Source organism: Crocodylus porosus, unplaced genomic scaffold, assembly GCF_001723895.1.
Source record: "Crocodylus porosus isolate Cpor-Errol unplaced genomic scaffold, CroPor_comp1, whole genome shotgun sequence".
Classification (NCBI taxonomy): domain Eukaryota; kingdom Metazoa; phylum Chordata; order Crocodylia; family Crocodylidae; genus Crocodylus; species Crocodylus porosus.
In genome coordinates this window covers 69,283,401-69,307,439 of record NW_017728947.1, presented here as the reverse complement: position 1 = coordinate 69,307,439, position 24,039 = coordinate 69,283,401, and the positions used below count along the sequence as shown (strand labels likewise).

At 41.9% G+C, this 24,039-nt stretch overlaps 1 protein-coding gene across 3 annotated transcripts in view; it reads right to left on the bottom strand.

Annotated features, from left to right (window-relative positions):
- The window catches only part of AKAP6 (A-kinase anchoring protein 6), a 439,998-nt gene that overhangs the window by 113,285 nt on the left and 302,674 nt on the right, over window positions 1-24,039 (bottom strand). For all 3 annotated transcript variants that reach the window (XM_019552170.1, XM_019552169.1, XM_019552171.1), the window contains exons 8-9: window positions 19,992-20,140; window positions 11,363-11,483 (exon numbers count right to left, since the gene is read on the bottom strand). In XM_019552170.1, coding sequence (XP_019407715.1) covers window positions 11,363-11,483; window positions 19,992-20,140 — 270 coding nt within the window. The remainder of the gene's footprint in view (window positions 1-11,362; window positions 11,484-19,991; window positions 20,141-24,039) is intronic.

The following is a 24,039-nucleotide window of genomic DNA, read 5'->3' as shown; positions in this document are numbered from 1 at the left end:
GGGGCAATCCCTGCTGCCCCGCATTGCCCCATTGCTTGGGGGGTTTTGCACAGGCTCCCCAATCCTCCACTGCTCCCCTGGCCCCCCACAGGTGCCCCACCCAAGCCAACTCTGGCCCTTTAAGAAAAAAAAAGCTGAGAAAAGCCCTGGGAATCACCACTCCTGCAAAGGTCTCAGGGCTTGGAGACTCATGGAAGAGCCCCCCATGTGGCATGGGGCAGCGGGGAGCAGTGGGGATCACCCCCCCCGCTGGCAAGAGTAGCGAGTCTGGGGTTTTTTGTTTGTTTGTTTTTCTTGAGGGCTGGAGCTAGCCTGGGCACAGCACCCGTGGAGTGGCTGGGGGAGTGGGGGCAGGTTGGGGAGGCACATGTACAGCCCCCCCATACAGTGTGAGGCAGTGGGAGAAGAGGGGATTGCCTCCCCACCCGGCAGCACCCACTGAGTTGGGGCTTTTTTTTTCCATGCGCTGGGAGCTGGGGCAGGCTAGGCAGCCATTGCCAGGCTGGGTCTGATTTGGAGATTCAGCAGCAGCCGAATCTCCAAATCAGATTCGGCTGAATTGAATTGGGACAGTGATTCAAATCACTGAATCGAATCACTGTCCCCCAAGTCAGCTAAGTCCAAATCACACAGGTCTAGCAAACAAGACCTCCTTTGGTATTATTTGACAGTAATATCTTTCTGTAATTTTTGAAAATGTGTGTGAGAAATGATGCCTCTTCAGCCTGATGACGAGTATTTGTACCCGAAAGCTTGCAAAGAAGAATTTTTCCAACTACTTCAGTTGGTTTAATAAAAGATACCGGACTTACCCAAAGAACCTTGTCTGCCTATGTCCTTAGACCAATGTGGCTACAACCCATACCCCTGTGAGAGAAATGTATACGTTTCTAAAGGTGAAATGAAAGCTTTCATTTTGAAAGCTTAGAAATACACAATTCGCTATCAGCATTAAATTAAGTTATATTTCAAAAAGCTAAAGGCTGCAATTTTTGCAATTTAGTTCAAAAGTTTATTAGCAAACTATAATGACTATCCTGATTGCAATTAAAAAGGCTCCCAAATGGTTCAACATACCTAAGTGCTATCTGCAACCATTTAGATTTTAACATGATGGTTATTACTTATTACTAAGCTGCACAATGAGATATTGATTACTTTTAACCTTTAGATCTAGGAATTCAGGAAAGGTCAAGGTAGTAGAGTAGTCTACCTTTCCTGTCTAGTAAACTTATGGCCTTTAGAGGAATTCTAATGATTTCTATTGGCAAGGCAGATTTGAAATTAGTTTATTCTCTTGGCTGACATAGAAATGATGACATATTTAATAATACTGCATGCATAGCACATTTATAGCTTCTGTTTTAAATGGGCCTAATCCTGCACTAGGGGCAGTAACTTCAGCTCCCACTGACTTCCAGTGGCATCAGATAAAAGAAGGATAACTTACAAGGGAGAAAGACAGAACTCAGGACCCTGCAGAACTGGGAACAATTCTTAGTTTATAGCCAGTTTCCAAAGGATACGGTCCAAATACTTCACTTTTCAGACAGTTAATCCTGTAGTACATTTTCTTTACAGTACAAGTGCGGTTGAAATAAGGAATGAACTAAAATGTGGCTTCAGTAGGTATGCAGTGATTATTTAAAGTGGAATAAAGTAATCCAATTAAAGTAATCAGTTTATGAGTTAAAATGATACCAAAACTCATTAATAGATCCTTCTAGACTACTGGGATTTCAGCTTTCTTTCTCTTCAGTGGCATTTGGAACGGTTTTGCACATTTATATCCTTAAACGGAGCAGAACTCCGTCCCCTGGTTCAGGAGAATTATGGGCAAGAGAAACATATAACTGTTATGTGTTAGATTAATTTGCAGAACACTTGGCATTATTACTGCCAAGTAGTCAAATTGTTCCAAGTTGTTCCGGAAGGTTGTTATTAATAGTATGTTTTCTGAGGAAAGTTCTGTCTACTTTTGGAACTGCATTTCTGTTGCCAAGGAAACTCCTTTAAGCACAGCGTTCTAGGAGCACACTGCTGCTTTTGTTTGCCAGTATCCTATTCATATCATCTAAGTAAGCACTTTACATACTTCAGCCTCCAGTTTCAAATGTTTTAAGTCTTACTTTATTTATGTTACCGCTTCAAATATAGTTTGCTCTTCCTCTCCAGCCCAGGAGCAGTCTAAGATTTTAACAGTTGCATTAAGAAGAGAGTTGTTTTTTCTTCCCCCCGCAAGTTTTCAATAAATTAGTTTTCATTTGAATAATAGCTCCATAGGTTATAGCATTAGTCCTTAAGTGTTAATTATCTTTTCACTCTGAAATTAATGTAGTCATTTCCTACTGACTCCTCTACGCTATTATTGAAGTGCCGAGGAAAACATGTCATTGAGTTCTGAGCCAGAACTGTTGTTGTGATTAATCCTGGTCACATGGCCAATCTCTGCCAAAAGGAGATCACTGAAAAAAGGTGACAAAGACAGTGATTTCCTGTCAGCAAAGAGTACGACAGGGCTGTCTAGAAGTGATGCAAATGAGGGAAACTTTCACCACGGTTTGTTTGATCCACTCAGGGCCACAGCACACAGTGCCAGATAGAAAGGCACAATGGAACAGCAGCACACCCAGAGGAGAAAATGAACTGCACCTTCAGAAGAACAGTAGCTTCCAGTAGGGAAACAAAAAACTGCTGGGAGGTTTTTCCAACTTTTTTTTTTTGGTATTCCAAGCTCTTGATGTGCATTTTAATGTTATTTAATAGGGTGAACTGCCTCCTTTTGATAAGATAGTTCAGTATTTAACCTGCTCAAAAGCCACATGGACAAATTTTCTGCCAAATCTTTTCAACCGCTATGCTAATTTTTCCTACTTGCTATCAAGCACATCTTTGCTGAAGACTTAATAGTTCGAGGCACAGCGTATGCAGTATGTATTTCAAGCGCTGTTTTTGTAATCAAGCATCCAAATAAAAAAAGGAGATCCTAGTGTTTTCGTTCTGATGTTATAAAAAATGTTTAGTTAATTTTATTCTCAACATACTAACAATTTTAACAATCATATCTTACTTATTTAAATGGGATTTTAATCTAACACACAATTAAATTTTACAATTAATCTTCTGGGGAAAATGGAAGGAATTATCATTAACTTTCTATGTCTGGTACATTCATTTCTAATCTCCACAGCTCCAATAAATACTGATTTGCTTCATTTCAAACATTCAAGGCAGAGATTTACTCAAGTTCCCACTGAAGGACTAATTAGCGGAGTTTAAACTCTTTAGGTCTGATCCTGCAATCGTTGTGCATTGGAATCCTGCTGAGGTCAATATGAGTTCTATACACAGAGGGACTTATGGGTTCAGGTCCACATGCTACAGATTAAGATGAGGTAAAAAGCTTTCCTTTTCCATTAAACTGAGCTCAGAAATGATCTGCAGAAATCAAACAGATAACAAAAATATAGATATGCTTTACAAGTAGTTTTTAATTACTGTATTATCAACAGTTAAAACACTACTGGATTAACAGATTGTCAGATGAGTATAATGTTTGTAAATGATGTTTGTGAATAACATTAGTTTCATTTCAAAATCACTTTGATTCATTTTTCAATTAAATCATACCAATTTTAGGGGCAAGGGGCGCTGCAGGAGAATGGACAATTTTCTTTAAATTTCTGCTCAAATAAAGGAAAATAAAATGAAAGAGAGTCAACAATATTGCCAAGTTGTCTTAAATCCAGTGTACATATTTGGAGTTTTGCTAATACCAGATATGTTATATCTTCCTTTTTATATTGATAGAAAGAATACATTATATTTAAAGAAGGGACAATAGGGTTCCTAATAAAAACTAAGATGCTTCTAGCACATTACAAAACAAAATTAAGCAGAAAGAGTTGGCTTAAATCTATATTAAATCTGCAAGTACAGTACTGGGAAAATAGTCTAACTGTGAAAATATATTTGATTTTCCCATATGCAATTTTAGTATTTATATATTATGTTATGCTCCTTTAATGTATGCGTTTCCCTCAAGATTTACCTGTTTTATCATAGCTGCTTCCCATTCATAGACTCCTTAGGGGCACTGATTATTGTTGGTAATAGTGATACCACAGCAGGTGCACTGGCAGAGAAGGCTTGCTGAGCTGGCTCAGAGGTGCAATTACTTGTCAGCTCAATAACTGAGAAGAGGGATCTGTGGGTTTAGGAAAATCCACCAAAAAGCAGAAAGTGCAATTAACAGGTTCATATATGAAGGTGCAACTGATAAAGAATAACTCAAGGAAAGCCTGAATTTTCATAACATTTCATCATTCAACAATTTTAATGATTTAGTTGTGGGAATTTATCTTTTCAGGGTCCATTCAGGGTAGAATGACTTCTATGTTTAGAGAGAGGTAGTTAGCCATATTAGTCTGAAGTCAGAAAGTAGACAGGGCAGGGTGGCACCTGAGACTAACTTGTTTAGAAAGACATAAGCTTTTGTACAAGATAGCCATCTTTCAGATGCTATCTGATACAGAAGGGTGTCAGCTATAAAAGCTTATGCCTATCTAAATGAGTTAGTCTCTAAGGGGGCATGTACACAAGCACAGAGGCTGCTCTACCACACTGTAATTACAATGCGTTGGAGCAGACTCGATTAATTGAGTCTGCTGGAGTATGGTAACTACCACAATCCAGCAGCTTCGTGTGTCTCATGTATCAGCCTTCCCATGCTTCAAAATGGTGGCAGGGAGCTTGAACTAAAGGTCATTGACCAAGCTTTAGTTCAAGCACCCCTGCTGCCATTTTGAAGCATGGGGTCGCTGATACATGAGACGAAGTGGCGTTTTAATTAGAGTGGCTCTCAGAGCTGCTCTAATTAAAGTATCACCCCCACACCTCCAGAGCACGTGTAAAAGTGTCCCCCCAGTGCCACTCTGCCCTGCTTCCTACATTTAGTGTGAAATATGGACAGTACTAGCACTACGTTGTTTTGAACAGGTTAGTGACTATTTAGAAAAGCTGGACATATACAAGTCCATGGGGCTGGATGGGATGCACATGAGGGTGCTGAGGGAGCTGGCTGATGAGACTGCAGAGCCATTGGCCACCATCTTGGAAAACTCATAGTGATCAGGAGAGGTCCTGGATGATTGGAAAAGGGCAAACATAGTGCCCATATTTAAGAAAGGGAAGAAGGAAGATCCAGGGAACTACAGACCAGTCAGCTTCATCTCAGTCCCCAGAAAAATCATGGAGCAGATCCTCAAGGAATCCATTTCTAAGCACGTGGAAAAGAAGGTGATTAGAAACAGTCAGCATAGATTCATTAAGGGCAAACCATGCCACACCAACCTGATTGTCTTCTATGATGAGGTGACTGACTCTCTGGATGAGGGGAGACTGGTGGATGTGATATACCTTGATTTTAGCAAGGCTTTTGATACGGTCTCCCATAACATTCTCCCAGGCAAACTAATGAAGTATGGGCTGGATGAATGGACTGTAAGGTGGATAGAAAACTGGTTGGAATATCAGGCTCAGAGGATAGTAATCAATGGCTTGATGTCTAGCTGGCAGCCAGTATCAAGTGGGATGCCCTGGGGGTCAATCCTGGGGCTGGTGTTGTTCATCCACAAACTAGAAGATGGCATGGAGTGCACCCTCAGCAAGTTTGCAGATGACAACATGCTGGAGGGAGTAGATATGCTGTGGGATTCAACAAGGACAAGTGCAAAGTCCTGCACTTAGGATGGAACGATCCCATAAACCAGTACAGGCTGTGGGCTGACTGGCTAGGCAACAGCTCTGCAGAAAAAGAGCTGCAGGTTACAGTGGACAATAAGCTGAATATGAGCCAGCAGTGTGCCCTTGTTGCAAAGAAAGCTAATGGCATACTGAGCTACATTGGTAGGTGTGTTGCCAGCAGGTCAAAGGAAGTGATTGTTCCCCTCTATTCAGCACTGGTGAGGCCACATCTGGAGTACTGTGTTCAGTTTTGTCCGCCCCCGCCCCCAGCAGCAAAAAGGATGTAGACAAATTGGAGAGGGGCCAGTGGAGGGCAAAAAAAATGATAAGGGAGCTGAGGGACATGACTTAGAATCATAGAAAGTTAGAGTTGGAAGGGACCGCAGAAGGTCATCTAGTACAATTCCTTTCTCAGAGCAGGATCATTCCCAAATAGATCATTCCAGCCAAAGCTTTGTCTATCCAGGTTTTGAACACCTCCAAGGCTGGAGATTACACCACCTCTCTGGGTAACCTGTTCCAGTGTTTTACTACTCTCCTAGTGAGAAAATTTGTCCTAATATATAACCTAAACTTCCCTTGCTGCAACTTGAGACTGCTGCTCCTCGTTCTGTCATCTGCTACCACTGAGAACAGTCTAGCTCCATCTTCCTTAGAACCCCCATTTCAGGTAGTTGAAGTCCCCTATTAAGTTCCCTTTTCTCTAGACTAAATAAGCCCAGTTCATTCATTCTTTCCTCATAAGTTAGGTCCCCCAGCCCCCTCATTTTTGTCGCCCTCCACTGGACTCTCTTCAATTTGACCACATCCTTTATAGTGGGGACCCAAAACCAAACACAGTACTCCAGATGTAGCCTCCCAAGTGCTGCACAATAATCACTTCCCTTGGCCTACTGGCAACACACCTACCAATGCAGCCCAGTATGCCATTATTCTTCTTTGCAATAAGTGCACACTGCTGGCTCATATTCAGCTTGTTGTCTACTGTAACCCCCCAGGTTCTTTTCTGCAGAGCTTCTGTCCACCTGGTCAGCCCCCAGCCTGTACTGGTGCATAGGATTTTTCCATCCTAAGTGCAGGACTTTGCACCTGTCCTTGTTGAACCTCATGAAATTCCTTTTGAGTCAATCCTCCAATTTGTCTAGGGCACTCTAAATCCTAGCCCTACTCTCCAAGGTATCTACTGTTCCAGTTTGGTGTCATCTGGAAACTTGCTGAGGGTGCTCTCTATGCCATCTTCCAGGCTGTTGATGAAGACATTGAACAAAACCAGCTCCAGGACTGACCCATGGAGCACCGCAGTTGATATTGACTGCCAAGGTGACATTGAGTCATTGATTGCTACTCTCTGAGCCTGATGCTCCAGCCATTTTCTATCCTTATAGTCCATTCATGCAGCCTATATTTCCTTAAGACCCGGCTAAACAAACTTTGGCTAGGAAGATCTAATAGGGGATGGTCCTGCCTTGAGCAGGATGTTGACAACCTCCTGAGGTCCCTTCCCACCCTCATTTTGTATGATTCTGATTGCTAGAAGACCACTAAGGACTCTATGGCTAAATACATATAGCCATAAAGCCTGAGGCTGAATTGATTCAATCTAGGCAACTTCCTCTAGGCTGCATAGGTTGAACCAAGAATTAACTAACTGATATTCAGTTGTCAACTGGAAAAGGCAGAGGGAGGCTTGCACTGACCCAGACAAGTAGGTGTTCAGGAGGGGAAGAATTCCTCTCAGCTTCCTGGGGCTTCCCGGGGTGGGGGACCTTGGGCTGGGGAGGGTAGAAGCCCTGCAAAGTGGGGGTTCCCCAGTGCCCCCATGCTGGGCTGCATGGGCAGGCAGGTGACCCAGAGGACTCCTTTTTCCTCCAGTGGCAGCTGCTGAAGCAATCAGCAGCTGGGAAGGGGCAGGGGAGAAGGGAAGGGGAGAGGGCTTTCACAGTCTGAAAAGCCCCTACCACAGGGGCTTTCCCTCTTGCCATGTGCTGTGTAGACCCTAGCTAGGGTGGTCTGGGGGTCTGTTCCCCTGCCTCCTGTGCCTATGAGCTGATAGATACAGGCAGAAGGCAGGCTAAGGAACCGAGGTGTGAGGCAGCACTTGCTTCACTGGAGCAGGCAGTATAGCCCAGGCCTGCAAAACATCCTGGGATGCTAGGGAACTGAGAGTTAACTTGAACCAGGAAGGGATCTGAGACAGAAGTTCCATAAACCAGTTTGACCTAAATCAGTTAAGTCTGATACTACATCTAACCAGGTTTATCTTAAACCAGTTTTGGTCATTTTGAAAGTGGTTTATGTGCACTGAACTTCTGTTCTGTTACAGGTTTAAACCAGTTTCTGATCACTTCAACCAGTTTATGTGTAAATTCTGTCCCTAGCCTAAAAGTTCCCTCAAATAAGTAAGATGTCAGTTGCTATTGAAAATATTTATTATGGTTTATAGGACAGTTCATTTAGGTTATATTTTTAGAAATATCAATACTGCCAACTTGTAAGAACATTAAGGATTCTGATTACTAAAATCATAGAAACTAGAGATTAAAATATGTCAGTGCAGTGTTGCTCTTTCAAGAATAGTTTAAAATGTTCTGCTCAGTCTCGTTTTAAACACATGAGATGATGGAGATTACAATACTTCCTTGGGGATACTGTCCTAAAATGTAATAGATCTCCATTCTAAAATACTTTTCTCAATATTCATCCTGAACTCCTTGGGTGCATCTGGTTGAGTGCAACCATGCAGTATGTGGCGCTGCAAACATGTCTGTAGTACTACATACTGTACAGTCAGGTGTTCTCCATGCTGCAAGGGCATGCTGCCCCTGCATACACCACTCTGTTTTTTTTTCCCCCACGGGTTTTTTGATCCCTAAATAAAACTGGAAAAACACATGCATGGGCTGTATGCACTGCTGAAAAGTGGAGCTGGGCCACCTGGAGTCATGCTGCAGCTGCCAGCCAGGCTCCGCCGGGCAGGATGGTCACTGCTGCAGCCCTAGGAGGTCCCCAGAACCCCAGGTAAAGCTGCTGTGCCTCCCCTAAAGCCCCTGGAGTAACCTGCCACATGCCAAACCACATGTGGCATGGGGGTTCCCCAAGGACAAGCAGCTTGTCCCAGAGGAACCAAATGTCTGCACTCATCTGGATGTGGCCCTCCTGTTTTTCTTGTTCTTATACTTATGTCTTCTGTTAGTTCCCCAAGTCAATAAGCTCCTTCAGTGTACTACCAACATTTATTTGAAAGTAGCACCCACATGTTCATTAATGTGCTTTTGCTAATGCACATTAAATTTAGTACCTCCATTGTGAGGTATTAGAAAAAGGCGCATTAGCTTATTTTAATGTGCATTAGCAAAAGTGCACAGTTTTGTGATGCTTTAATGCACATTAAAATAGGTTAATGCACATTAAAGTGCATGTGTAGATGCACCATGTTCATCCCTTGGTCATGCTAAAAACTATATTTTGTTTTTTTAAATCTTTCCTTATAGTTAATTCTTTTACCACAATTATTTTGCTTCTCTTTTCTGAAGTCCCTCCAGTCTTGCAATATGTCTGTTATGGAGATGTTCAACAAGGAATCTAATATTCTAGATGCAGCTGCACATCAATAATACAGAAAGCTTAATTAATGTTCCTCCTGCCTAAACTGCAACCTGTGGAAACAGAAAATGTCCACTTTACTTTAGGAGAGAAAGCAGTCAGTCTATAATCTTTAATTCCTGACTGGGGCTCCATACTCAGGAGCCCACTTTTAGGAATTGCCAGTCTTAGAATCATTGGGCCAACAGAAGCTAGCATAACCCAAGACTCAGTCAAGTCATGGGACTAACTTGTCATGTTTTGTGGCAAAAGAATTATAAACCTAAAATTCCACTGGTCATTTTGCTACCAGATTGTAATGCAAACCTATGCATAAATTACTGCCCTCTTCTGTACTTCCCCGAAAGTCCTATCTTCTCATTACCTCTTATATTAAACCTCAGTAGCTGCATTCAGAATATATCCAGGTAACAAACATTTTTCAAATGGTAAACTGAATAACAAGGCCAAATACCTTAATATTTATGCTGATTATGTTAGTAGTTTTAGGGGGGAAAATAAATTTGTTGCATGTTTTGAGTTTTTGAATGTACAAATGAAAAAAATATCATATAAAGTCATATTACAAGCGTTTTGAAATTTCCACTGCACAGATATACATCAACAAAGTATCTTCATTCTGACTTGGCATGCATTGTTTACCTTAATCCCTTCCCTAAACAGACTCAAGAGTATCAGGTGTGCACAATTATATGTTTAGATATATGGGTGGTATTTTTCTTTTCTTTTTATTAAATGTTAACAAATGAATGAATGAAACTCAGGACACTAAACTGAACTCAGCTGTAATCCACAATAAATTAGATCTGAAACCAAATTCTCTTGATGTGAAGGTATTTTATCCTATTTGGCATTTTAAGCTTCTGCTTATTTTAAATGAAAGAATCAGATTTATATAGAATAAAATGCACAAGCAGTATCAATAAATTGGAAAAGTTCAATTAAGAAAAAATAGGAATTATATTTAACAAATTATCAAATCATGTAACAAAGAAGAAAGAAAACAACTTCTATTTGACCTTGAATGTACCATTTATTCTATAAGAAATAAAAAAAACCTAGAGGGTAGTTGTTTCTTGTCATTATACTGTTGCTGATTCTGTGGTTAGTTATTAATTTTATTTTTTATGATTCACAATCTGCTCTTTGAAATATGCCATATGCTCAAAGCAATTCAAGGATGACAACTGTCAGAATTACTCCAATAAAAATTGCCTAAATGAGGAAGATTTACTGCAGCCTGATATTTCTATGGAAAGCTCCTCCTTTCCTCCCCCAACGCCCTCACTTGTAAGACTACAGTTCCTTAGACACACAGGAAAGTCTTTAGCAGTTTTAACATAAACCCCAAGATTTTGGAGAACTTCTTCTTTTATTATATAAAAGAAGTGATAAAGAGTTCTGGACTAAGGCTGCAATGGAAAATAAGAGAAGCAGTGCATATTTATTATATGACGGGCCAGAAATCAATACATGAGGTCAACGACATTTTGCTTAAATCACAAGCAAGTATATTGACTTAACATGGCAACGTCTGCCGTTTGTATAACTAATAAAAATTAAATTGGAAGAGTCCTGTATTCCAGCAGCACTTAACCAAAATCAAGGCAAATTCCTCTGTTCCCTTGAAAGGTCTGAAAGGTGGATAAAAATATAGCTGAAAGCTCCAATCAAAACACATTTTGTTAAATGCTACCATTTCATTTTTTCTTCATTTTGTTTCAGTCTGTTTATTAATGCAGTTTCATTTATTTCCATTCATCTTGAAGACAAATCTTTGTCCTTCTATAGAATTACACAAAATAGAATGTGATAAAGGGAACTTTCTTGCAATTATGATGTCGGTGCAGCCTGTCAGCGCACAGGGGATGGAAATGAGGTTGGGGACAGGGAAGGGAATTCTAATAGACACCATGATACATACAATGAACATAGCGATATCCTGTGAGAGAAAGACTTGTCAAGCTAATCAGATCTTCTATAGCTAGGTAAAGGCAGTAACGGTAGCTCTAACCTTGTAAAGATGCTGCTGCTGCTCCTCTGACATCATCAGGTCATGGCTGTCCATCACTATGGATTCCATGTCAATCAGCCAATCCCAGAGCTCCTGATATTCTGAATCAAAGTCCAAAAGGCTGTAGATAAGGAACAAAATGTATTATGCATAAATACGGTGTAGTTGTTAAAATCTTGTATTAGAATAATATATTCTTGAAAACTCATGATGTTCCTAGTTATATTTCTAAAGAGACACATTGTATTTATACAGAGTGGATAAAAATGAAAATTGAAATCTAATTTAAGCCAGTGCCATGACCTAAATTCAGTGACTGACACTAAATTCTGACAACTGTTGGTTGGCATGCTATATTTAATTTAAAAATGCAGAAATAAAAAAAGGTAGATAATGCTGTCTAATTGTTTCTTTAAAGTGCTAACATTAAATTTAACAAACTTTTCTACAATGATCATCACGGACAATAATTTACACAAAAAATATTACTTTCACAGAAAAATGACTCAATCCATATAGCCATCCCTTTGCTGTCTATCTGCCTATCTCGGTAAATATATATCCTACATTTATTTTCATGGATGAGTAGCTAGCATTTCAACTTAACGCTTTAAGATAGGCTTGAGTGAATATGGTAAGCCAGTGAGAACTAAGGCCAGATACAGTATTAGACAGGTGTTCCCTACAGACATGTAAGAAACAAAGGTAAGGACAGGAAGTCAAAACAATGAATCCTTGAATAGCCAGCAATCATTAAAATTCAAAGGAGGATCACTACTGTTTTCAACAAAATAAATCATTAGAATAAGAAGCTTAAAAGGATTAATGTGATTCTCTATTGAAAGCCTAGTGAATAAGCAAAGCACAGAATCTTCTAAAATACTGTGATACAAGAAAGAAAGTACATACTGAAAAACTGCAAAATAGCCAAAACGATACCTTTTAAATGAAATCCCCAAGACTTGTCAAACTATAAACTAACAAAAACCTTATCAATAGCTATGAATAAACAGCCATCATTATAAATTGAGTGAGTATATATCCATGATTTTAGTGATTGTTTACTTAGGCAATTTTTTTAAGGCTTTAGAAACTTTATTTTGTTCTCTACATCTTTATCATTAATCTAACCAAATCTGAGCAATGCTTCAATAGAGACAAGATAATAATGAGATTGTTTCTATATACTACTGTAGCTTTAATTACCATTAAATAAAGTACCATGTCCAGAGTCATCCAAAGCTTGTAGATTTAATTAATGCAATGAGAAACACTTTTTTTCTAGTGAAAGGACAGAACAGTGGATTCAGAACTGTTGATCTGTGCTTCTGTAGTAACTTTCTAGATTAATCTACTACATTTAGCATACACTTACTCAACAAATTTATGATTTGCTCACTTGTTTAAAATCATTCAGGGTCTAAATGTATAAGCAGCTCTACCATTTTAAAGAAGACATAAAGGGCCAAATAGTTATGACTGAAGAATAATAGCCTCATTAGGAGCTGAAGGCACTTTCCATTCATCAGGAGGAGTTCAACTGGGTTTTCATTTTCAAACTAAACACTAGACTTTTCTTCAGTGGGGTTTGTTGTGCTCACAATTCAATGAAACACTGGGTAGTCCTTGCCCATACTTCAGAGAATTATCTGATCTTTCTATCACTCTATCTGCATCATTGATAGTCTATTGTTTTGCCATTATGTCTCAAAATTAACTGAGGTCATACAAACAGATGGGTAGAACACTGCTTATTAAAGAAATACGTTTCATAAGGCAAAGGCCCTGATAGTCAGTTGTAGCTCTACTGACTTTCATGTGTTCCATCAGTTTATACAAGTTAAAAATCTTGCAAAAGGGATGGACATGATTTGAATTCAAACCTGGATCCAAACACTCTATATACATTCTGCAACACAGGAAAAAGGTGGATGTTTCAAAAACTAAACCTGGAAGTGGGGGAGTTTTTTACTATAATAGGCTAAGCCAAAATGCTGGAAACTTCTGCTTGTCACACAATGGGATTTCTAAATCCAGATGTGTACCAAAGTTTAAATGTTGTTCCTCAGGGTCACCCTCATGAAAATAAAGTTTGGTCAGCAATATGTTAACTATTTTGAAATGACTCCCAATTGTTAAAAAGAGCATTCAAGCTGATACTTTAAAAGCTGATACTTGTTTTTTAACAAATATACCAAGTAGTTATTAAAATCTGGAAGGTAGTAGGAATAAATAAAGTTAACAAAGTAGGGCAAATGTAGGTTCAGAGATACAGTAAGATTAAAATATAACTCTCAGTATTTCTGTTAGGCTGAATGTTCCTTTTATGTTCAGAATCAATTTTTTCTGTGCTTACTAGGTAATTTTTCACATTGCCACAGGCAGAATCAAGAGAAGCTTGGTTTCTGAAATATTGCATCTGTGGTAGGTGCAGGAGCTACAGTTGTTACCTGATTTTGGTAGATAATCCAAGTCTACTGATTGATTTTAAAAAATGTTGGTCAAAACAGGGTACCCAAAGATTGCCAAGAGGAATGCTAGAAGATATATTAAAGAGTAGACAACTACAACTTCCTTCAACATGCTTTTCTGGTTAAAGGACTAAAATCATATTAGCTACATAATAATTGTAATGACATTAAGGCGTATATTTTAATTTGGTAAACAGGGAATCAGATATGCGGAGTTGCATGTCTAATCCCTTGAACCCTAAACATATTTCTTAAAGTGTGGACATCAATTTATTATTTTGAATGAAAATTCATGAGCACCTTTCTCATGAGAAAACCAGCTCGTCTGTGGCATTAATAAATAAAAAGGAATGTGGAGCTATTTCTATCAGCCTTTTTTATGCTTAACACATACCTCCAGTTTGTATTATTTCTTTGATGGAAGAGCTCACATGGTATTTAGAAGTACTGTAAGCGTACTGGTATGCCTGCCAAAAAATTCAACCAGACAAAGAATTCTTTCAAGTTTCTGGGTCATCATCTGTTGGATCTTCTTCCCATAAACAAGCTACTGAAATATTACAGAGGAAATCAAATTTCTGGCCATAACATTTTTTTTTTAAAAGCAGCATTGCTTTACATTCTGTGCATATTTCTAGCCTTCTATAGAGTCTAGGTAATGCATTTATCTTAGAGTCCAATCTAGCGCCACACTACTGTCTCATGAATGTTACCCAGGGGCTGCAGGATCTCGCCCTGATGCCTGTGCAATAATTTATTTACGAATTCAAAAATGGCCCAAATTAAACACTCAGGATGCATCCACATATGCAGGCACATGTGCTTTCAGCAGCACAAATTTGGACCAGGGCTTTTTGCCTCAGCACATGTGCCCGGACATGCACTTTGGTGTGGGGCAAATTGTGCCACTTGGGGCATAATAACCCTGCCCGGCTCCTCCCGGATCTGTAGCTAGGGAGAGCTAATGTCTGTGCTGGCCCCAGCAATATAAAAACCTGCCCCGTGCTGGCCCCAGCAGTTTAAAAAGCTGCCCTGGCAAGTAGATCAGGGCAACTTGCTCTAAGGAGCTTCTGGGGGGACACCAAACCAGTCCCCTTTTCCACCATCCATCACCACCATCTCTACACGCTCATACACTGCATGATCCACCATGCTGCCACCAAGTGGCAGGATCTGCTTAGTGGGAGCATGGCTGGGGTACTCCACTGGCTGAGCCTGTACTCCACCCTCATCCCACGAGCCACTGGGGACCTCAGTTGGTGGCTCCTCCATGGAGCCATTGCCATGGGTGTGTATGTGGTGAGCTTTACAGACACCCTTGTCTCCTGCCCCTTTGGTGGGAAGAGGGAGACCATGGCGCACATGACCCTCAAGTGCACCAGGCTGCTGTCCCTCCACCTCCACCTCCAGTACCTTCTCCTGAGGTTCTGGATGAACTTCACCCCACCTTTTTATTTTTGTGCAGCCCCACCAGATCCCGGGACCTCCTGGTCAACCTTGTCCTGGCCCTGGCCAAGTGGGCCCTGTACACGACCAGGAAGGAGGCTCTGGCCAGGAAGGTGCCTGGGGACTGCACAGCTACATTCCTCTCACTGGTCTGTGCATATTCCCGGGCAGAGCACCAATGCGTGACATCCACCTGTTTCTTGGATGCCTTTGAGAACCAGTGGGTGCAGCCTGAGGGGCTCTGCTTGGTATCCCCCTCTGGAGCACTTATTTTCATATTTTGACCCTTTGCCCCACATGACACTCCCACCCTGGTTTTTGTTCTTCTTGTCCCAAGAAATGTATTTGTGTCTTTCACCTATTGGCCCCATATAGTATGGGCTATTAATTGCTGGGTGGACCTTAAGGCTCAGGTTAACTTGGAAGACACAAATAGACAGGAGCTTCTGGGGCCTGGTCAATTGGTATCTGGGGACACTACCCCTTGTGCCAGATGGATTGCTGAAGTAGCCCTGAGAGTTCCCTGTACCCTCCAACCACTGCAGCAGTCTGGCAGTGTGGGGCTGCTGCCTGGCTGTGACCGCCTGACATCTGCGACAGTATGTGGCCCCAAGGCTGCATGCCTGCCAGACTCAGATGGGGTCTGCATGGCCTGTAGAGGCATTTGCACCTCTGGGCCAGCTGCTAGTGGGCTGTGGCTGCATAGTGGGCCGTTGTGCAGTACTTCTGCCATGTGTGCCACCACCTGGCCTTCTGGGCAGCAATCTCCCAGAAGATTTGCTCAGTGTGGTGACCTGCTTTGAACTGCCAAGGCATGTCCTCTTGGACCCAAGTGGCCAGGAGGTCAGCCACCTCCAGCTGGATCCAAGGTGGAGGCTGCTCTGCCTGGGTCCTGCCACTTGGCTCACTAGCAGGAATTCTGGTGTTCCCTATTTAAGAACTGCAAAATCCCTGATGGAAAAATCCCAAAGTTACTCTTTAAAATACCCCCAAATCAATGCTCTTCCACAATTAAAACAAAAGACCGCTCTGTGTATGTGTATGTGTGTGTGTATACATAGAGAGAAAGAGAGATCAAATCAGTTGAGCAATGTTTTGTTGATATATTTACAATTTTAAGGCAATTTAGAAGCCCACCAGTGTCTCTATCTTCATAATAAAATAAATTCTAAATTTCTATACACTTTGGCATTTAATTTTGGCTTTTTTGTAATTGGCCTCTACCTGCTTCACTCACCAGGATGTGCAGTGCTGAGCAGCACTGATATACCAGTGCCCTGCCCCTGCCCTTGCCCCTCACTTTTAACCCACAGCCTGCCCCACAACCCAGTCCCCTCACTCCTAACCCACAGGGCTGGGTATGTGGGTGAAGGGTTTGTGAGTGGCTTGGGGGTGTAGGCTTTGTGGATGAATTTTGGGGAGACTGTGGGTTTGGGGGGTGCTGCTCAGGATGGGTGGTTCACAGGGTGGAGGCCCATCACACAGCTCATAGATTGTCCCTGCCAGGGGCCACATCTTCCCTCCAAAGGGCCACAGCTCCCTCCACAGGGGCTACATCCCTCCAACAGGTGCCCACAGCCACCCAACAGGGGCCAAAGTCCCCCAACAGGGGGGCTACTGCCCCTCCCACAGGGCCCATATGCCTCTGCCTGGCACCAGCCCTCCGCTCACCTCCCTGCTCAGCCCCAGCCCCCTTGCACTCACTGGTAGCAGCAGCAGCCATCAGAGCTGCTCAGGGCCTCATGGCACAGCTCTCCTGTTCTGTTACAGGTATATACCGGTTTCTGATCACATATAACAGTGTAATGTCTGTACCTGGCCTGTAAGTCCTTCCTTACACCCAGTAGAGCCATTGTTTCCTTACAGTGCATTCCTATTCTGCTCTCTTATTTCCACCATAGCCATTCCTCTACAGACATGCACTAAACTCTTCCAGTATTTTCAGTATCTGTATTCTGCAGACACTTCCCTGTTCCAGCTCTTAGTGAAACTATTATTCTTCACTGTAGAGAATCCAAGATTTGCAGATACTACCATCACTAGTAACAGGGAGAAATGGAACTAATCTCTTCCTAAGTTTTCCTAATACATATTTTCCATTCATTGGGTCATGCCTCCTTCCAAGTGTATGTGCACTCCCCTGAAGGGGTGCCATAAGGCCTTGATTCAATTTTTTACTGAAGTCAGTGGAACAATGTCCTATCTATCTCCTTATTTTAATTTGTCCCTCTCCTTTGGAAATATCAAGGTGTCTGGCTAATCTATTTACTACAAATACTCCGGCCACTGTCCGCAATCAATATAGCAGTTTTGTGTAGGACTCATTTTCAAAGGGGCATATATTTATAGGCATTCCTCTGATGGTCAATATAGTATATTATCATCATATCAATAGTAAATATAACTCTGTAAATGCAAATAATGTCATATAAATATCTATTTGCTTTACATGCAAAATCAGCTGGAGATAAAGGCAGGGAATTTCCAACATGCTTCAAGGATTTAGGACCTCAACTCTCAACTACTTTAAAATAGGTGATTTTTGATTATCTAATTCCATTAGGCCCTTTTGAAAAGCTCACATTTTAAAGCTTTTTTTTTTAATACTGGGCCTACAGAGTACATCTAAATACACATATGCAAAAATTCTGCATAAGTTGTTTTTACAGTTAGCATGAGCTACATTAGCTTACTTGGGAACATGAGATTTCTGCATAAGTAATCTTGCATAATTAGCCTAAATCCACTTTTCTAAGAGTCATCTTTCTATGTAATAGACGGAAAGTTTACCAAACTGTGTTTCATATACTTTATCATTGAGTTAACAACTGGAAAAGGCAGTTCTGAGCTAAGTACAGACAGTCAAAAAGCCCAGGGCTTAATTGATTCAGTCTTTGCAGGTTTCTCTAAACTGCGTAGGTTGAACCGATAACCACATGAACAGGTATCCTCTTTTAATTCTGGAAATGTAGCCACATTCCCTGACCAGAAATCTGGAGGGTGCTAGAGCTTGCCTCCCTGCTTGGCTGGTGCACACAGCTTAAGTCAAAGATAGCCTGCCCACCCTGTGAGGGGGGGCTTGCAGGGACGGTGAAAAGTGTTTTGGGATGCTTGGGAACTGTGAGTTAACCTGAATGTGGAGGAGATCTGGGACAGAATTTCAATAAACTGTTTAAACCTAAATCCATTAAGTCTGATATTATATCCATCCAGGTTTATCTTAAACCAGTTTCAGTCATTTTGAAAGGTTAAGAGCACTGAACTTCTGTTACAGATTTAAACCTGATTTTCACCACTTAAACTGGTTTTTGTGTAACTTCTGTCTTTAGCATTGGAGACAATACAATCCAGATCATCCCAAGCAACACTAGTTTTCTCCAAACAAGGAAAAGGAGAGAAATAAGCAAAATTCTGTTGAAGATTCTTAGTATTAAAAAGCTTTCATCAGGACCTTGATGAACCCAAATCACTAACACCGGACAAATCTACCTCTACCTAACAATGCTGTTCACTCATCAGGGTGTTTTCTAGGTGGCCAACTCATGTAGGGATCCTCAAGTTAGAATCAGATTGCATGTTCTGATTGTTAGCCCTAAGTATGGAATTAGATGTTTGGGAATCCTCTGAATATTTTTGACAATATAATACTAGGATGTAACATATATATTTCAGTATATGTTAAAGGGAATTAGACACCGGAAGAAATTTAGATGCAATAAAAAAGCCATTCTCAAACAAGAAAGCTGAAAGCAATCCATTTTGCATGTGGAAAAGACTTTTTCATAACTATTTTTATCCTCTCTCTTCCTGTGCCCCTCCCAAAACAACTGTCACAGCATCTGCTTAGATAAAAAGAAAGACATGTAAGCAAATTTAAAAGCAGAATGCATTTTTCTTATGTTTTTACACAGCTTCCAGTGTATGGGTGTTGTTCTCTAGGACAACAGATTGAGCAGTAAATCAACCACTGAAGTGTTTGGCATGCTGACATAATCTTAAAATGAATTTAGGGGGAGGTTTCAAAGACACAATGAGGTGGCAAGTACCCAACTCTTGGCGATTTTTGTCCAAACAGTGTTTTAGAATGACTGAAATCTGGAATTCTCCATGCCCATTCTGCTAGGTTTCCTTGTGGATGTTGCCAACAAGAGTGCCATAGATATGGGTATTTTACATTGATTCTACATTGATAGCTGTCTCTTAGAACTGAGATGACCAACACAACAGAAAACAGCTAAAATAGTTCCAGCTTTCTATCAGAACTAAACAAAGTCATATTTAAACCAATAACAGAGAAGTTAAACGTTTTGCATTCATCTTTCCTTATGCCTGGTAAAATTAACTCTGTCTTGAAGAAATGCTAGCATGTCATGGAGATATTTTGTAGAAAATATTGGAGTATTAAAAGAAGTTAAGGAATAAGAGGAATAAACAGGCTTACTAAGCAATGAAATTTAAGAGTATAAAATCTTTTTTCATGGAAATAATAGATTGCTAACGTAGATAGTCCCAAGAGTAAGCAGTAACACAGGTACTTTATTCATCACTCATTCATTTTTGCTTTAGTGAACAAGACAATAAATATATATAGCATACTTTCCCCTCTCTGCTTGGGAGGAAATATTCTGGTTAACATAGCAGTATAAAAGAATAGATCATGTAAAAAAGTACAGATCAGTGAGAATAAAACAACAAAAAGAATAGTTCCCTACCCATTACTTCCCACTGTGTGAACTTTTGACATATCCGCAAACTCTTCCTTTCGCTTGCTACTACTGTTGTACTGCTCACTGTACAGCTTTAAGGACATCTGTTCAACAGCATCTCTTTGTGCTTCCAGATAGCATAGCTGAACCTCAGCCTAGAGAAAGAAAAAAAAGAGGGAAAAAACCTTTTCTTTTTTAATTCAGAAGGAATGCATTTAAAATAACTGTTTTTAAACTTAATCTAAAAAAGAGGAATATTCACGCTATTCTTTCTATCTTTTCATGATACTTTAAAAGTCTGGTCTTATAAATAGGATGACTGCACTGTTTATTGTCTAGTATTAGATTTGGGTTATTTAGTTTGCTATCACAGAATGGTCTATATATCCCAGGAGGTTTATATCCAGTTAAGATGCTGAATAAAGATTTCTGTGCGAGTGAGAGAGATGAATTAAAATGTTATACTGTGAAAGAGAGCAGCTAAATATACAAAATAAATTATGTTGCAAGTTTCAGAAGCTCATTTTCACCTTGTTTATAAACTACCTTATGCTTCAGAGTTAAATATACCTGTACTTTTGTAAGTTTCCTAAAAATATAATAATGGCAAATAAAAATAAAGGATGACGATTTTCTCTTGGTTTTTCTCTACTTTGCTTCCACTGATAACTCAACAGTTTCGATTGGCAAGAAGAGACAGTAAGGTAGATATGCTGTTTTCCATTAGATTATGGACCTGGCTATTTCAAAACTTATTGAAAAGATACTTTATTAATTGCAGCTGTGGTGATTCTGGAGCTCAGAGCACCAGATGACACAGGGATGAAGTCTGCTCTGTGATGTACTTGCCCTTGGGTAGCAGTAGCAAGAATTAATTAAAAAGTACTTTGGGACCAATATACTATTGTTTTCTTGTAATATATTCCACTAAAATAAAAAAACACATTAAAATTCAAAAACTGTTACTATGTTATAACTTAATTCTGTATTTCCATTAGTAAGAACAAGATGAGTAAATCCTGTGGTAGGGCAGCATGGTGAATGCACTGGCATGGAGGAAACCTTGCTTAGACATTATCTTGAATTTCACCCTGTGGGAACATCCACACATGCAGGCATGTGCACTTGCAGCAGCTCATATAGGAGCGGCACAAAATTTTGCCTCAGCGCATGTGCTCAGACATGCACTTTGGTGTGGGGCAAGTTGTGCTACTTGGGGCAAAATAACCCTGCTCAGCTCCTCTGGAACTGCAGCCATGGGAGCTAGAGCCTAGCAGTATAAAAACCTGCCATGGCTAGCAGCTGAGGGCTATTTGCCTTCAGGAGCTTCTGAGGCCCAGCCAGTTGGTATCTGGGGATATTACCCCTTGAGCCAGCTGGACTGCTGAGGCAGCCCTAACCTGGAGTGACCCCTGCCCCCTCTACCCACTGCAGCAGTCTGGCAGTGGGGGCTGCTGCCTGGCTGTGACCTGCTGCCACCTGCGACAACATCTGTCCCCTCAGACCTGCGGCCCCATGACTGCATGCCTGCCAGACTCAGATGGGGGGCCCCTACCCTGCCATCTGGGCAGCTATCACCCAGAAGATGTGCTCCTTGTAGTGGCCCGTTTTGAACTGTCCAAGTGTGTCCTCTTGGCCCCAAATGGCCAACACATTAGCCACCTTGTCTGTTCTCCAGCCGCATCCCCAGTGCTGGCCCTGGACAAGCTCCTCTGCCTGGGTCTTACCACTTGTCTCACTAGCAGAGATCCTGGCATTCTGTGTTTAAAAATTGCAAATTCTCTAATAAGAAACCCAAATTATCTCATTAAAATACCCAAAAATAGTGTTCTTTTGCTAATGAAATGAAATGCCACTATATAAAGAGAGATCAGTTGGGCAACATTTTATTGATATATTTACAAGTTTAAAGCAATTTGGAAGCCTACCAGTGCCTCTATTATCATAAATAAATAAATTACAAAGATCTATACACTGGCATTTACATTTGGCTTTTTTGTCATAGAAAAATCAGAGCTGCCCCTCCTCCCTTTGCCCACCAGGATGTGCAGCACTGAACAACACTGATATGCCAGTGCCCTGCCTCTGCCCCTGTCCTTGCCCCTCACTCTCAACACACAGCCTGACCCCGACCCCATTCCCTACACTCATGACCCACAAGACAAGATAATGTGGAAGAGGGGTTCGTGGGGGTGGCTTGGAGGTGTGGGGTTTGTGAGTGCATTGTAAGGGGACTGTGGTGTGGGGGGGCTGCTCAGGAGGCTGAGTCTCTTGCCCCCTGCAGCATGCAGCCCCCCCACCTCACAGACTGCCCCTCAAGAGGGGCCACAGACACCCAACAGGGGCCACAGCCCCCTATCCCCCATAAGGGCTACAGCTCCCCCACAGGGTCCATAGTCTCCTGGCAGGGGCTATAGCACCCTCCCCACAGAGTCCTAGCTCCCCCCGCATGGCCCACAGCTCACCTGCAGCAGCAACAGCCATTGGGGTGCTTGGGGCCTCCTGGCATAGCCTCCCCATATGGCACTGGGCAGCACAGCTTTGTCCTGGCTGCCTGGCACCTGGTACAGCCTGTGTCTTATTGTGTGAGCCCTGCCCAGCTTGGTGCAGCACCATGCACTTTCGGGCAGATCTGGCCCACTCAGGCTGTCACCCAGGGCCCCGTGCCACTTGCAGAGACCATCTGTCATGTTAGGCTGGGTCCTGTATGCACCACCACAGCTCCCCTGCTCCAGTGCCCCCCACCGCAGTCCCTTACTTTTGACTGAGCCAGGGTCCATGCAGCCTGTACCAGTCCAGGCTGCCCCACATGTGGAGGCAGTGTACTTCAGCACTGGGGCAAGGGGCAGCCATAGAGAAGCTCTGCCGCTACCAGAGCATCCCTTTGGAGGACCCAAATCTCCAGTTGCTTCAGGGCATGGTTCTGGACTGTGTTCTGCCCCACTTTTTTCTGCGGGGTTTTTTTTTTATACCTGAATATTCTGGTATCAAATTTTGAGCCCCTGTTGCAAAAATGCAGTGTGGGCAACTTTTTTTGTTCCCAGTCTGCCTCTTGCCACGTCTCAAATTGCTTTATTTCAAATGGGCTCATCTGGATATGCCCATGAGGCAGTGAAAAAAGGTGTTGCCTCTATGTCAACATTATCCAGACGCCAACTGTAAAGGGACAATAGATTAAAGGCCTAAAACCAGAAAGGAAAACGTACAAATTCCACTAAGAAAGGGATGTAAGATGCATCATATTTGGATACCCATGTTGAGTAATATAAATAAAATAATGCCAGTAGCATATGAAACTTTTGGATACTTACGAAGGCCACATAGAGGCATTTCATTTCTACTGGGAGAATCAGTGCTCTCCTGGAAGAAACTACAAATGTACATTCAATTTCTTCCAGGAGGAAACATGTCCTCTCCCTCACAAAAATGAATGCTCTCTGTTTCACCTAGGTGGGCAGGGGAACAGTAAGGCAATGCTCCTTCCCTTTTCCCCAAACTGGGCGGAGCCCAGGCTTGGGGATTTGCCTTGCTTCTCTCAACCTCTCCTGAACTAATTCAGGGGCAGGAGAAGAGCTACTGATGCTCTTGCCTCTTCCCCAAACTGGAGACTGCTAGGTGGGCAGCAGGGGTGGCTATGGTGGGGCTGGGACTAGGGAGGCTGTCCCCAAGCCTGCCTTTCAGCCCAACTGGCTTCCCCTCACTGTCCCTGCCACCTAGCTGGGTGGCGGAGAGTATAATTTAGAAGCCTATCCGGTTGGGATAGCTCTCCCCACACTTCCCCAGACCAAGGACTGCCTGGTCAGGGAAACAGGCTGAGGGTTTGTTCCTCTGCTCCACTTCCCTCACAGATTGGTCTATAGGAGGGGAGAGAAGAAGTAGAGAAAGTCCCCCACCACTCCTCTAGACCTTTGATCTGGGGAAGCAATTGGAGCCTTTCCCAGCTGCTTTACTTGCTCCAGGGAATAGGAGGAGTGGAATTGCCACTGCTCCATATACCTTCCTCAGACATGTCTACCACTATAGATTTCATAGACATCAGGGCTGGAAGGGACCT